Genomic DNA, 14,305 nt, shown 5'->3' with positions numbered 1-14,305 from the left:
CTATCTAAGTTATAAATAAACTTGTACTTTAATGCTGCATCTACCTTAATACAACAGCACTGGTGTTACTGTGGATGCCAAGACAATTAGAAACAGCTCTTTAGTAGCAATTTCCAGGAGTTAAAAAAGCTTGGAGAAAAGTATAGTCCCAAACTGTCCCAAACAGTGATCATAAAAGAACATTCAACTCTAGTTTACTGAAGTTGAGAGAAAAAAAAGACACCTCTGTTGTTCTAGGTGGGCACTAATTACACTAAGTCTGGTGCAAGTGATGCATCTAATCCACAGAAATCTTTAGCTAGGAAGTCTGAAGGTCAAAAGCAACCCCAATAATCAGCATCATATTTTCATTAGTTTGTTGCTATACAGCAAGACGTTTTTTTTTCCCCTGGCCAAGTCATTAATTTATTTCAACATCACAGTTCCTAGTTTCACCTGAAAAAACACATTGTCTAATTCTTAGTACACATTGGGAAAATCACAAGCCCTTATTCTTGCTTTTAAGATGAAAAATTATTTAATTGAGAATAATGTAGTCATAAATTCACCTAATTTTCCTTTTATTCAAATCACTAAAGCAATACCATGACACATTATCAAACCACCAATAACAGTTTAGGAGTTTTATGGCTTTAATTTCCATCTCTTCTTTTAAAGGGTGCTATCTTAGAAATGCACTGGCAGGTTACACAATGAGAGCATCCATTTATATGTTAAATTAAAAGAATACTCCTTAAATGTGTACATTGTCTACCACAACATAATAGCAAAAAAACACAGAGCATGCTTTCTTTACCAAAATAATTTCAATATACTGAAGCAATAGTAATAAATTCATCTACTCTAAAGCACGTGAAAATATTTTAAGACAAAATTCAGAGTGCTACTCTAAGGAGCTAATGTTAAGAAGGCAGATAACTAATACTAAGTACCTGTGTCTTTTATAAAGTCAGCATTAACTTTCTGAACTTGAAGGCTCAAATTTTACTGGGATCTAAGCTAGTGAAACAGAAAAAGAAACTCAATGAATTCAGTTCAAAATTACTTCCAAGTGTACCAAGCAGCTCTTTAATCAATACAGCCTACAGATTCTGTAGAGCTATCCAACATGTCTCTGTCTTCTGTAGAGCGTTTCATCAACTGAATCACTATTTCACCAGGTTTATAATTAGGTCTCTGTAGACAGGACCCTAGAGATGCAATTCACATGAAAATCTTTGGAGCTGGATGTGCTTACAATTCACATGAAAGTCTTTGGAGCTGGATTCCAATCCTAAAGTCCATTTAATTTCAGAAGGTTTCATGATGAATAAAAAAAAAATGGAAATGCTAGGCACTGGCATATGCCTTACTCTTGGCATCACAGTGATGACTCTAGAATGATACCTCTATCTACTCAGATTCCAGAGCCTGGTAGTGTTCTCCCCTACTCTGAAGACAGACTTGGCTGTTTTCAGGACCAGTTCTTCCATAACAAAGCACAACTCAGAGAGCAAATGCTAAATTTCAACATAAAGCAGATAGTGATAACTTTGGACGTTTTTATTTTAAAACAAAGATGTACAAGAGTGTAATGCTGTTGAAGAACAGATTTATATTAGTAGGCTGGGGTTTTCTTCAAGAAAGGAAAGGTCCATGCACAGTTTCTTAGTCTCCCTTTGAATATTCAAACTTATATTTCCTATTTTCCAAGGAGTCTGGACTGTCTCAAGCTACAGCAATCAAGATACTCTATAAAGGGAATTCCAATTATTACTATTCTCCTTTCCCTTTTCTGGTTGGCTTTACAAGGACACACAGGGGCCAGCATTGCATCATGTTAGAATACATCCCTGCCAAGAATACTTAGGGCATTTAATTCCTGCAGCAAAGCAAACAGGTCACAAGAATGAGAGAAAGGTTGAGCACTGACGTTCAGGATCTAGCTTTCAATATGACATCTAAATTTCACTCTACTTTTTATATACTGTTCCAGTGAGTTCTTTGGGACCAGGGAATGCTCTCACACATGAGTACCCTCCTCTGGGTACAATTTCAGTAATTTATTGTAGTTTAAACACTAAAACCATAATGAGGAAGGTATACTGGAAACCACAATACCTATGGCTCACATGCTACAGCTATAGGGAGAAACTACAATGCTGAATAAGATGTGACAAACAATCCTGAGCACCTCTATTGATTAAAGGGCAGGCTATACCCACCCTATCCCACTGGGCAGCATAGCTCCTGAGATGCATAAATAGCAGAGTGGGTCAGCTGTCATCTCAAAAGGTAGGCATCTCCACCAGGAGCCATCATAGTGGCAGACTGATGCCACTCCAGCTCCCCTACCTATGCTCTCAGTTTATGTGTGCTCAGAATTCTGTGACGTGTGTCCAGGACGTCCCAGAAGGCCGAACCAAGGAGAACCAAGCTCCTGCCTTATTTCACAATTGGTTACACCATGACTTTCCCTACTGCTCATGTGCACTGTTGACTTCAGTGGTTGTGCGACCCCTAGCAAAGGGAGTCTTCATCATTCTTCAGCCCCCTCTGCGGAGCCCTTCAAGGTTACTGGTGGCTCCACATACTGTTTAGCCAACACTGCATTCTGGCCTCTGATTATAGGGATTGTACTTGACTGTTTATCACTTGAGAGCTCAAGACCCTGTAGTTCTCAGGTCTTATCTTCTGGTAACCTGGCAACTATTTGGCCTCTTGTCTACTTCTGATCAAGCACATACCAAATCTTTCCTCTCACACATATATATATATTCTTTTAATGTGTTCTTAGCATGTGACAGTATCTTCTTAGCAGATTCGCTGTTTCTATGATTCCAGTTTCACTATGTTAAACACAAGAACTATTAACACACTGCTTTTTGCTTGTAACTTAAGTCTCAGTTGCCATGGCATGCATTTTTCAGAATAATCTGTAACTATAGCAACAAAGCCAAAAAGTTTCATTACCTCTCATTTTTCAATGACTATAATCTAAGTCTGATCAGTTCTTAATCTCACCTGAGGGAACTACAACTTTACAATAGCCTAAGGGCAACTTCACTCTTAGACTTTAACGTGTGATGTTCCTCAGAGCTCAGTAATGGGGCCAGCTCTCTTCAATATCTTTATCAACTATTTGATGAGGAACTAGAGTGCACCCTCAGGAATTTTGCAAATGACACCAAGTTGGGTGAGAGGGTTGATCTGCTTGAGGCTATGGATGCTCTACAGAGGGGCTTGGATGGACTGGATTGATGGGCGAAGGACTAACTGTATGAGCTGCAGAAAGTCTAAGTGTCAGGTCCTGCACTTGGGCCACAACCACCCCAAGCAAAGCTACAGGCATTGGGAAGAGTGGCTGGAAAGTTGTCCGGTCGAAAGAGGATTGGAGGTACTGACTGACAAGTGGCTGAATATGAGCCAGTAGTGCGCCCCGGTAGTCAAAGTCAACAGCATCCTGGCTAATACCAGCAAGTGTGGCAAGCAGGACCAGGAATTTGACCATCCCTCTGTACTCTGCATTGGTGAGGCTACATCTCTAGCCTTGTGTTCAGTTTTGGGCACCTCAATACTAGACAGACACTGCAGTTCCAGAGTGGGTCCAGAGAAGTTCATGAACCTGGTGAAGGGCCTAAACAACAATTCTTATGACGAGTTGCAAAGGGAATTGGGGTTGTTTAGTCTGAAGAAAAGGAGTCTGATGGGAGACCTTATTGGTCTCTACAACTCCCTGAAGGGAGGGTATTGAGAGGGATGTTGGGGAGGTTTAACCTGGGCATTAGGAAAAAATATTTCACTGAAAGCATTGTCAGGCATTAGAAGCCCAGGGAGATGGTTGAGTCATCAGCCGTGGATGTGCTTTAAAGCCATGTAGATGTGGTGCCTGGTGATATGGCTAGTAGTGACCTTGGTAGAGTAGGGTTAGACTTTATGAACTTGAGGGTCTTTTCCAAACAAAATGATTCTCTAAAGCTCAGCCACTAAACTATATCTTCCCTATGTTACTAAGTACTTTCTTTTTCCCCCCAGAGCACAGACTTTTCTACACAGGAACACGCTAGCCACATTAATAATAAAACTCTGATATTATCCAAATAAAGGACAAAAAAACCCAAGCTCTAAGTATTTGACACTACAGTTGATCAGAAAAAAGATTCAATAACTGCAAATTTGCAGTCACTATTACTACTAGACGGTTGCAAACTACCTTCACACAGTTCTTGTCATTCCCTGTGTCCTAGAAGGCAGTTTGGATTCACGACAACATTTCTTCAAGGTTTGTCAGTAATAGGATGAGGAAGTTCACACATAATAAAGCAGCTGCAAACAGACACTGGAGTCAGGAATCAATAACTAAAGGTCAGATCACAGCAAGCATGTGACAAACTGCTCTAGAATTTGTGCTTTCATGTGGACATGAAATCCAATCCATTTGTTTTCATAGCACCACTACTGCCATAACCTTGTTATCAGCAATCCATAACATCCAAATTGTTTTCTGACAAGGTCTAAAGCTCTCTCCTAAATCTATCACCTGCTGTGGCATTCAGTGGAGTGAACACAAAGGATGTGCCCTGACACACATTTAACTCTCAGAAATCACAGTAAATGAAGAGTATTTAACACCTAACAACAGTAGTTGCTTACACCTGATTTTATTAACAATAAAAACAATGTAGTCAGTATAATCTTTCTTCAAAGCACTGGTTGTTTATATCACCCAACTACAAAGCATAGATGTAATTTTGTCAAGTTTAGTCCAAATTCAACACGGTTCCCCCAAATTTCTACTGCCATATGTAAGACAATAACTAGTACAGTCATGGCTTTGTAGACATTTTGAGTAACACATTCTGATCTATTAACAAGCTTAAAATAGTAGCTTATACTTCTTTCATGTGTTTGTGAGTCATTTTATCTAAAATGTTTTCATTTTAAAGTCTAATCTTTCACTTCTCTAGTGGCCAGTTTTAAAGCAGATGATGAGTGTTGCCTCCACAACATGTTCTTTCTATGGTGGTGAGAGAAGAACATAGTAGCCCACAACCAGAAGAACTGTCACCCATGGGAAACGCTCATGTTGGAGCAGTTGGTAAAGAATACAGTCGCTAGATTATGAATGGAAGCCTTCTGACAAGGTGACCTGCATTTTATTTGGTTGGCACAGCAAGGTCTTAGTATCATGGGCACTAGAAGAGTGGTTTCTATGAAAAGCTGCTACAAGTTTCTCCTATGTCTGATAGAACTGATGACAGCTAGCCCCAAGATGGACCCACTGCTGCCAAGGCTGAGCCCACCAGCAAGTGTAGTAGTGTCCCTGTAATGATGTATTTAAGAAGGGGGAAAAGTTGCACAAGGGCAGCTGGAGACTGAAGTGAGAACAGGGCAAAGGAACAACTCTCCAGACATCTAGGCGAGTGAAGGAGGGGGAAAAAAAGGAGCTTCAGACACTGTAGCAGAGATTCCCACACAGCCCATCATAAAGACCATGGTGAGGCAAGCCATCCTTCTGCAGCTCACAGAGGTTGACAGTCAACCAGATTGCAACCCACTCAGGAACCTACCACCCAGGCAAGGTGGACATCCAAAGGATGCTGTGAACCCATGTGAAGCCCATGCTGGAGCAGGCTTGTTAGCAGGACTTGTGACCTCATGAGCGGACCTGTCTGCTCCTGGAGAACTGCACCCTGTAGAAGCAGTTCAAAAACTGAAGTCTGGTTTGTCCTGGAAGGCTAATGGGCCTATTAGATGTCCTGGCTTACCTCACCCTTCTGCTGATGGAGGAAGAAAGGGTGGGAGGAAAACAAAGGTTTGGCCCATTATGTCCCCTCACAAAATGATAAACAGGTACCCACAGGTGTTTAAGTACTTCTTAGTGTCTTGCCCAAATAAGGATAAGCAAGCCCTGGTTTCACCTAGTATGGTCAGTTTTGCAAATGCCATTGACTGGTCAATCTCTATGGTCAAAGGAGACATCACACTCAGGCAAATAATATAAACTGAGCTAAGTTGCAAGCAGTTGTGCTGCTTCTGCCTCACTGTGTGCTGCTGTGCTCTGACAATGTGCTCTAAGGGCAGCCCCTCCAGTATCATGTACCTAGGGGAATTAACCTCATCACTACTATAGAGCAGATGACATAGATCTAAGTTTTGAATGTGCTCTGACTAGGAAAGAAGAGATACTGGAAAATGCTCACTAGATCATAGAACTCTGTATGCATATACATACACATGTTCCCACACAAATAAAACCAATCTAAAGCTGAAACAGGCAAGCAAAACAGAAATATGTTATTGAAACCTAAAACGGCATTACAAAATATGAAGTATAGATACTGAACCAAATATCAAGTAGAGAAATTGAATCCTGAGTCAATATTATATTCTGCTTGTTTCCAAATGTGAAATTTGTTATCTGGATCAAAAGATAACTTATATAAAACTAGTATTCCAGTAAAAAGAGAAATTAAAAATCACATGGTACCTGATGGGCCGATTTTCTTTACTATCAAAGAGTGAGAAGATGACTTCCAGTTCCTCTCCCAGATTGGAGCACATGAGACTCTTCATCTGAACAAAGAGATGGTGGCTGCTAGCTGGTACTGTTGTGTCTTTTTTTCGATGACGATGCTCCATCTAAAAATACCACAAACACCACAGTGACCAGCTTGAATTAATCATAAACATCTCAAAACAAAAAGGGGTGAAAAATAGGAGAAGTTTAGATCTTTTTGCTTTGTATTTGAGAAGGAAAATGCGAGAAAGTGACTTTCCCAATGTTGTAGTCACTGCGTCATAGTTTTCTCTAGAAGAAAATAAACTCAAGAGGTTCACCTTTTTTCTACTCAGAATATTCTAAGCCTCTTTGAAGCTTTGCACTGTAATATTACTTCACAAGTGTTTGAAACAGTTTATTATCTGATATTGTATTATTCCAACACAAAAAAAATGTTTCTGAAAAAGACTAAATGCCAGTATTTTAAAATGGGGAAAAAAATCATGTCCATACTTTATAATCTTTGGCCGACTACTATATAGAGACTACCAAATTGTCTTGATCTGACAGTTCACTATTTTAATCACCCAATATTAAGTTCCACTATTTCTCTTCCATTTTGCCAAAAATAAATTTGGAAAAGCCATCTAAACTCAGCCTTCAAATGCAGGTTCTTGGCTTTTGCTGTTCTTGTTTCTCCTCTATTTGAAGGCACACTCCATGAGCTCCTTGTAAATATTGCAGGTTATTCTTCCTCTGTGTTTCTTCTTCCTGCATCTCATCTAGTACTTCGACAGGATCTCATAAGATTACATACAACTTGGACACTGCCCAAAGGCATGAAGACAATACTACTAGGCTTGACATTACAAGCTAACAACATAAGTAGCCATGAATTATCAAAAATGCATTGCAATTACAGTTCAAAAAAAAAGCATTAATTGTAATTTTTCCTTTATTCTACACTTAAACACAGACATTAACATTAAAAACATAACGTAAACAAAACCTTGCTCTTAAGCAAGTTAAGGCTCAGAACTGCATATCTTAACAACTGCAGTACTTAAATATGACTCCAGGGCTACATAAACCAATTGGTAAGGTCTCTTAGATCTCACCATAGATTAAATCAGAGTAAGTAATACCAGTGCTGGTTTTAGTAAACCAAGACAGGCTTTTATACCCAAAGAGCTTTTTCTATGCAGCTAAACTGCTATTTACATTGACATTAGAAAAGACCGATAGGCCAGTATGATTGTGACAATACTTGTATCACAAGTAATCTTATCTGCACATCAGTCACAGGCCAGGTAAAGCACTAATGAAAATGATGTCATCGGCTTACTGAGGATAAAATTCATGTTCACAGTCACAATTTTAATGATATATCAGAACACAAAACATCTAACAAACAACATGTAACATGAGCACGTGTGCACACAAATTTGGTATCAAACCATCATACAGATGTAGAGATTACATCACTATTCCAAAGAAACCTTTTTCCCCATAGTGAAAACTCATTACATTATGAAACACCTGTTTACTTGATCAAAAAAAGTATTTGTACTTCAGTTGATGAAAACTGCCATCAAGCCATAAGTATGCAATTCTGTACCAAAAGTGCTGAGCACTATATTCACATACCAGCCTGTAGAGCTCTGTGATGCTGATCTCCTCAGGATCTACCATAGCATATTCTTTTCTTGGAACTAAGTCAAGTCCTAGTTGTCTGCATGGAAAAGAATAACTGTAAGTACCTTCTACATAACAAAGGAAACTAACTTACTACTTCTATAAGCATTTCACTGAAATAATCCAAGAACCAACTTATATATTAACTGGTACTCTACAATGTGCTTGGTTTTGGCTGCATTCATTGTTCACAGATGATTAGTCCACTTGGTAACATTAATGTTACCACTTGGTAACATTAACAGAATACATTTTTTCCACTTTTAGATCTGTTCCATATTGTGGGCTATCTACAATGGATATTGTCCTTTGTACTATTGTGGACATTGTACAACATGGAATTGCACCAGTATTGTAAATTTGAATGACAACCATGAAAAAGAAAATATAAGGAAAAATCAAATGCCAAAACATCAGCTTATTTTTAATTTGGACAGGATGGCATCAAAGCTACTTTGTTGTATCTGAAAGGAGGTTGTAGCCAGGTGAGGGTTTGTCTCTTCTCCCAGGCACCCAGTGATAGAACAAGTGGACACAGTCTCAAACTGTGCCAGGGCAGGTTCAACCTGGACATTAGAAAGAAATTCTTCACAGAAAGAGCAATTGGCCATTGGAATGGGCTGCCTGTGGAGGTGGTGAAGTCACCATCCCTGGAGGTGATGAAGCTGAATGAAGCACTTCGTGCCATGGTTTAGTTAATTAGAAGTGTTAGGTGGTAGGCAGGACTTGATCTTAGAGGTTTTTCCAACCTGATTAATTCTGTCATCTCCTGAACAATATAAGCTAAACGAACTTCAATCAGCAGGAGTACGTTTACTTTCAGCACAGTCACAAGCAATAAAGATTAGGAACATATATAGGACAGTCATACTGAATCTAGAAACATCTGAAAGACTAGAATGGTTATCTGGAAAACACAGGTTTTACAGAGTAGGAAATCACGACTTCAAAACTCATCTCAATTTCATTCAGTTAGCACAAAATTCTAAGCAGTTCATCTTACACAGTTTTCTTTCACTTTTTAGGTATTGAAGCTTTCAGACAGCAGCAGTTACAGAAACCCCTGAAATTCAGTTAACTCTACTGTTGAACATTGTTATATTTAGTCAGAGGTAACTGAATAAGTATAGGCTAAAGAAAACACTTTGGAAACAGCACTAAGATGTCAAAAAGTATTTCAACCTTTTTCTCAACTGCTTTTTGCTTTGTTTATTTTGCTTGTTGGTTTTTTCCCCTTTGTTTTAAAAAGTTAATGCAATTTGCAATAGCTCTTATTAGTTACTCAGATAGAAGGAAGATGCAGAGCATGATGGCAAGATACATGTTAGAGACTCCCAAGCATGAAGTGAATTGTATGACAAGCCAAAAGGGAGCTAACGTCAGTCAATACTGTTTCAGTTAAGACAGCAGAGCTGTACTAACTGGATCACACAGCAATCTGGCCAGAGCATTTCAAAAACACATAAAAGCATGCTGCAGGTATTCCAAAGCAATTATCTTGCAGACAGTACAACTGCTATTAAAAAAAAAATAGAAAAAAAAGGCAAAATAAATCAAGTCACTTTATTACAAAATCATAGAATTCATCAGGTTGGAAAAGACCTTCAAGATCACCAAGTCCAGCCTACCACTCAACACCACCTAATCAACAAAACCATGGCACCAAGTGCCACATCCAGTCTCTTTTTAAACACTTCCCAGGATGGCGACTCCACCACCTCCCTGGGCAGCCCATTCCAAGGGCAAATCATCTCTTCCTGCAAAGAATTCTCAACATCCAGCCTAAACCTGCCCTAGTGCAGCTTGAAACTGTGTATTGTTAAAACATGGCTCAGAAAAATAATTGAGAAATCTATTATTAGGGGAAAAAAGTACCATGTGTTTGAGATCTGTTTCTGATGTCAGCATTCTAAAACTGTAGCACTATAATGAGATTACACTATTTTAACTGATAATTATATTTACTCACTCATTGCCCCAATCCAGACGAGCAGTGATGTGCCTCTTAACATCCTTCATTCGATCATGTGTCAGATGGCCAACAAGCACTTGCCTTCGCAGGTCTAGGATTTCATTCATTATGTGCCAAAGTCGGTGAAAGAGATCTCCCTCGTTCCTCTGCGAGATGAAAATAGCATTACCTCTCCAACGCCTGTATAAGCTGACAACTCAAATATAAATATGATGGAGATAAACAAAACTATTACTCTGCTTAGTCTTTTTTCTGCTCTTTATATTGTGATCATTTTACCTGCAAGCGCCTGTGTGTGCATATGTGCGTATAAAATTTCAGAGCTTTCCACTGTCTTTGCACCACACTAGCTCCAAAATTTCCCTCCAGCCACCTATGCCTCACATTTATAGTCTCATTTACATGATATGACAAAATTGCTGCAACAAAAACATTTTACTCCAAGCTTATCTTCACTGCTGTCCCATCCAAAGTGAATACATGACCATATAATTCAAGAGTATTTGAATTTATACACATAAAGGAGCTGCTCCTACCATTCCAGTGCTAAAACATAGACTGTTAAAGATTCTTTCAAGTAGTTCTTACATGGATGTAATTGTACACTCTACTGTATAACCAGTGAACCAGTAACTAGTAAATATCATGTAGACAAAATCTTGTCCAGATAGTTGTTTACTCTTCCTTTAACTGAAGTAGAAGTTATGTGAATGATTGCTTTCTAAACCACATCCTCCTGCTCCAATTATGTACTAGCTAAGACATAAATGATTTCCAAAAATTGTTTTCTCCCAAACAGAAGTTTTTACCTCTGCTGTAACCAAACATAAGTAGTTTTACTTGACACAGTTTTGATGAGAAACTTCCGTTTGAAGAAACCATTGCAACCTCCATGTAAGAGATTCATCATACAAAAGTGAAAATCCATTCCTATTCAGATTTACTCTTCTAATTCTTGCCAAACCCCCCTAACCCCACTTCTCCTTTCCTTGTTCCTAGGAACAAGTGCCTAGGAAAAGTTATTTCTCCTGCATAATTGCTATGAAAAAGTGAAATACACTTTAAAAGCACCATTACTCTCTTGTACATATTTTTTATGTTCCAAGGGCTCTGACAAACTGCCACTTGATAAATCTACTCTTTTTAGTTCACATTCATCCACTTAAATAAGGTCATTAAAGCTACTATCAGTCCATTGTGTGTACTATTACGAACATGCAGTAACAACAGTGAAGAAAAAAGGTGTCAAAAATGAAACTTCAGTAACAAGAATAGGAATATGAGAACTTTGAGTAAAAAGTCATGCAAACAGTCCTTAAATTGCAAGCAGAAGACAAAAAGCAGGACTTCTAGGAATGCTATAGAGAACCAGGCTGAGACTACGTCTACCGTTTTCCATCAGGCACTTTTGTCTAAAGAACTCATTTCTATAGCTGAACAGATCAGATAAACACATCTTTATTTCAGTAGGCAATTATAAACTCTACTGAAATAAATTATTTATGTGAATACAAGAGACATGCTAATCTTTAACAACACTATTAAGCACAAAACAACATTTTCAGGCACTCCTTTTCCAAAGCTTTAGAATGAGAGATACATGCAACACACGAAGTGCTGAGTGGATCTGCAAGCAACTGTGCTTGCTTTATAAATTCAGGTCTGTACACTAAAAGATCATATTTTTTGCTCCTTTTGTTCCAGAAGTCAAGGTACTAACACATACAAAGCAATTATATTTAGATAACCTCAAGATATTTGAGAAAATCACTCCCTAGTAAAATCTAAAGGGATTTCATGAACGCATCTAAGAAAGTTTCTTGTTTCTTAAAAATCAGTTTGCACTGCTTAATTACAACTTCACTGTCAAGTTTAAAATCATAATTACACAGAATCCAGCTGAAAAATATACTTAATTTTGTATGGTCTTGTATAAAAGCTTTCCCTAGACAAATTAGCAACTGCTCTAATTACAGGTTTCATAAAGGTTTCCTGGTTCTGAAAAGCCTCTGAACACAATCATCTCAAAAATAAAGCAGATTGGCTACTTCTGTATTATCCAGTGGCACTACTCATTGACAATTCTCATGTAGTCCAAGTAGCCCCTCTATCAGATGAAGGTAACAGACAATTTAGCTCAATGATAATCAACACAGCAATGAGCTAAGATGTGAAGCTGAAGCCTATATAGATCCAAGTAAGCAGGCTTTGATTGCATTTTGTGTGTGCGTATTCTTCAAGTCCAAACAGTGCTTCAGTTGTAATGAGGCAGATTAGAAGGCCAAATGTAAAGATGAAGACAACAATGATGAAAACACTTTTAAAACTAAAGTATTTCAGTTAAAACTTTCAAGACCATTCCACAGTCAAGAGAACGTGAGAGAAAGAATTCAGAGGGAGGAGGAAATTACAACAATTAAGATGTCTTCGACTATGTCGTGCAAAAAGCTCCCAAACCTCAAAAAGAATGGACAGCAAAGGCTGTACATCAAGTCAGAATAAAAAAGAGATAGCAAAGAGTTTTCTTTCCACACATTCATTTCAAAGCTGGTGTGACACCAGTGTGGTATCAAATACTCCTCAGCAGGATCCACTGAATCCGTGACAGTACACCGAAACAAAACAATGTCTACCTGTTGGAAGAAAACTGCAGAACTTTCTTACAGTGAGAAAGTCACTGTTCTGAAATCTCTCCAAAGAATGGAAGACTGCAACAGCTTCACACAGGAGACAGTATTTAGTTCAGAAATGCAACGGAAAATACAATATGGGTTCATAAATAGAATGGTTACAGGAAAAAAAAATTGAATCTTAAGAAGATGAATCTACTAATATAGTTAAACACAAAGCTAGTACTTTAAGTATCTATTAAAGTGGAACCCTTTCAGAGAGGGGTATTCTGTAGGGAGTTGTAATGGAATTAAGACTGAAATGAATGAAATATTAAAATGTATATAGAAATATGAGAGGAAATGACAGAACAAGGAAAGGCAGGAACTATTAAGCACAGTAAGTGTGATTTCATGTAAATGAGGAAAGAAATGAACTGACCTAAAAATGTCAAGTAGAGGGACAGAAAAGTCTAGACCTACAAATTGTCAAACACTGAAAACAAGAAAATTGTAAAATAGCCTATCCTGGGCTGCAATAGAGAGGTTCAAAATGGTAATCAACCACTGCTGCTTTGTGCAAAAGCCTGTAAAGTTTGGATTTGTAATTAATTTTTTTAGGGTTTTGGGACATGGGTGCTTTCTTCCCCACTAAGGTACATCATCTTCTCCATCCGCATCTCACCAGTGGAGAAGCCCTCCTGCAGTGCTGGGCTGGGGGATTGGAGGTGAGCAGCCCTTTGGTTTCATCTCTCCACTGTCTTTTCCTAACCCCTTCAGAAGGAAACAACTGAGCTGAGAGGTCTGGGGACCTGTGCTCTTCCCAAGAATGACTGGACCACATGATCCTTGAGGTCCCCTCCAATCTGCACTCAAAGATTCAAGGATTCTATGGGACATTTACTTAAAACTTATGAAGCATGAGCTAAGGAACAAGTTCAAGACCAGAATCCACTTCTGTGACATATGGTAGGTAAACCCCAAATCAGTTCACTATTGCTAATCAAGAATCATTCTTCAGCCTCCCTCAGTGCTGAGGACTTAACAGGTAGCATCCCTTGATCTGTGTCATACACAGAAGATTCTGGGCAAATAATGGACACGGTTTTTGACACTTCAGTGTGTGGATGTAATAGCAAATAAATATGAGGAAATAAGTCAAACCAACTGGCTATCATAGGTTGTGCTGAATCTGCTGCTACTCAAACCATGCTCATGTCATGCCAGCTTCAAAAACGGAAGTGCTGGGTGGAGCAAAATGTTACAGGGCTTGAAGTGTGGGTTGTAACATGAAAGGCTTTCTGTTACAGTTGCTGCTTTGGGTTCCAGTTCTGGAGTGTTGGCTTTTTTCTGCAGGCATGGTAGGGACACGGGTGGGAGTTAGCTTGATGATTTTCTGCTTCATGCTGGGCTTTTTTCCTGCACTTTGCTGCTCTCTGCAAATAGGCAAAGCTAAGGTAATTGTACATTATGTTATCTCATTTATATTAAATTCTTTATCTCAACTCTATCTCTAAACCCAGAGGGTTTTTTGTGTGTTACTTTCCC

General features: G+C 38.7%; 1 protein-coding gene across 8 annotated transcripts in view; it reads right to left on the bottom strand.

Annotated features, from left to right (window-relative positions):
• DOCK4 (dedicator of cytokinesis 4) overlaps positions 1-14,305 on the bottom strand; it is a 281,325-nt gene that overhangs the window by 163,138 nt on the left and 103,882 nt on the right. For all 8 annotated transcript variants that reach the window (XM_064142114.1, XM_064142115.1, XM_064142118.1 and 5 more), the window contains 3 exons: positions 10,146-10,294; positions 8,129-8,213; positions 6,470-6,621 (listed from right to left, as the gene is read on the bottom strand). In XM_064142114.1, the coding sequence (XP_063998184.1) occupies positions 6,470-6,621; positions 8,129-8,213; positions 10,146-10,294 (386 nt within the window). The remainder of the gene's footprint in view (positions 1-6,469; positions 6,622-8,128; positions 8,214-10,145; positions 10,295-14,305) is intronic.

Source organism: Pogoniulus pusillus, chromosome 4, assembly GCF_015220805.1.
Source record: "Pogoniulus pusillus isolate bPogPus1 chromosome 4, bPogPus1.pri, whole genome shotgun sequence".
In the NCBI taxonomy this organism is placed as follows: domain Eukaryota; kingdom Metazoa; phylum Chordata; class Aves; order Piciformes; family Lybiidae; genus Pogoniulus; species Pogoniulus pusillus.
Note: the sequence above shows the minus strand (reverse complement) of the source record. Positions and strands in the feature narration are given on the sequence as shown.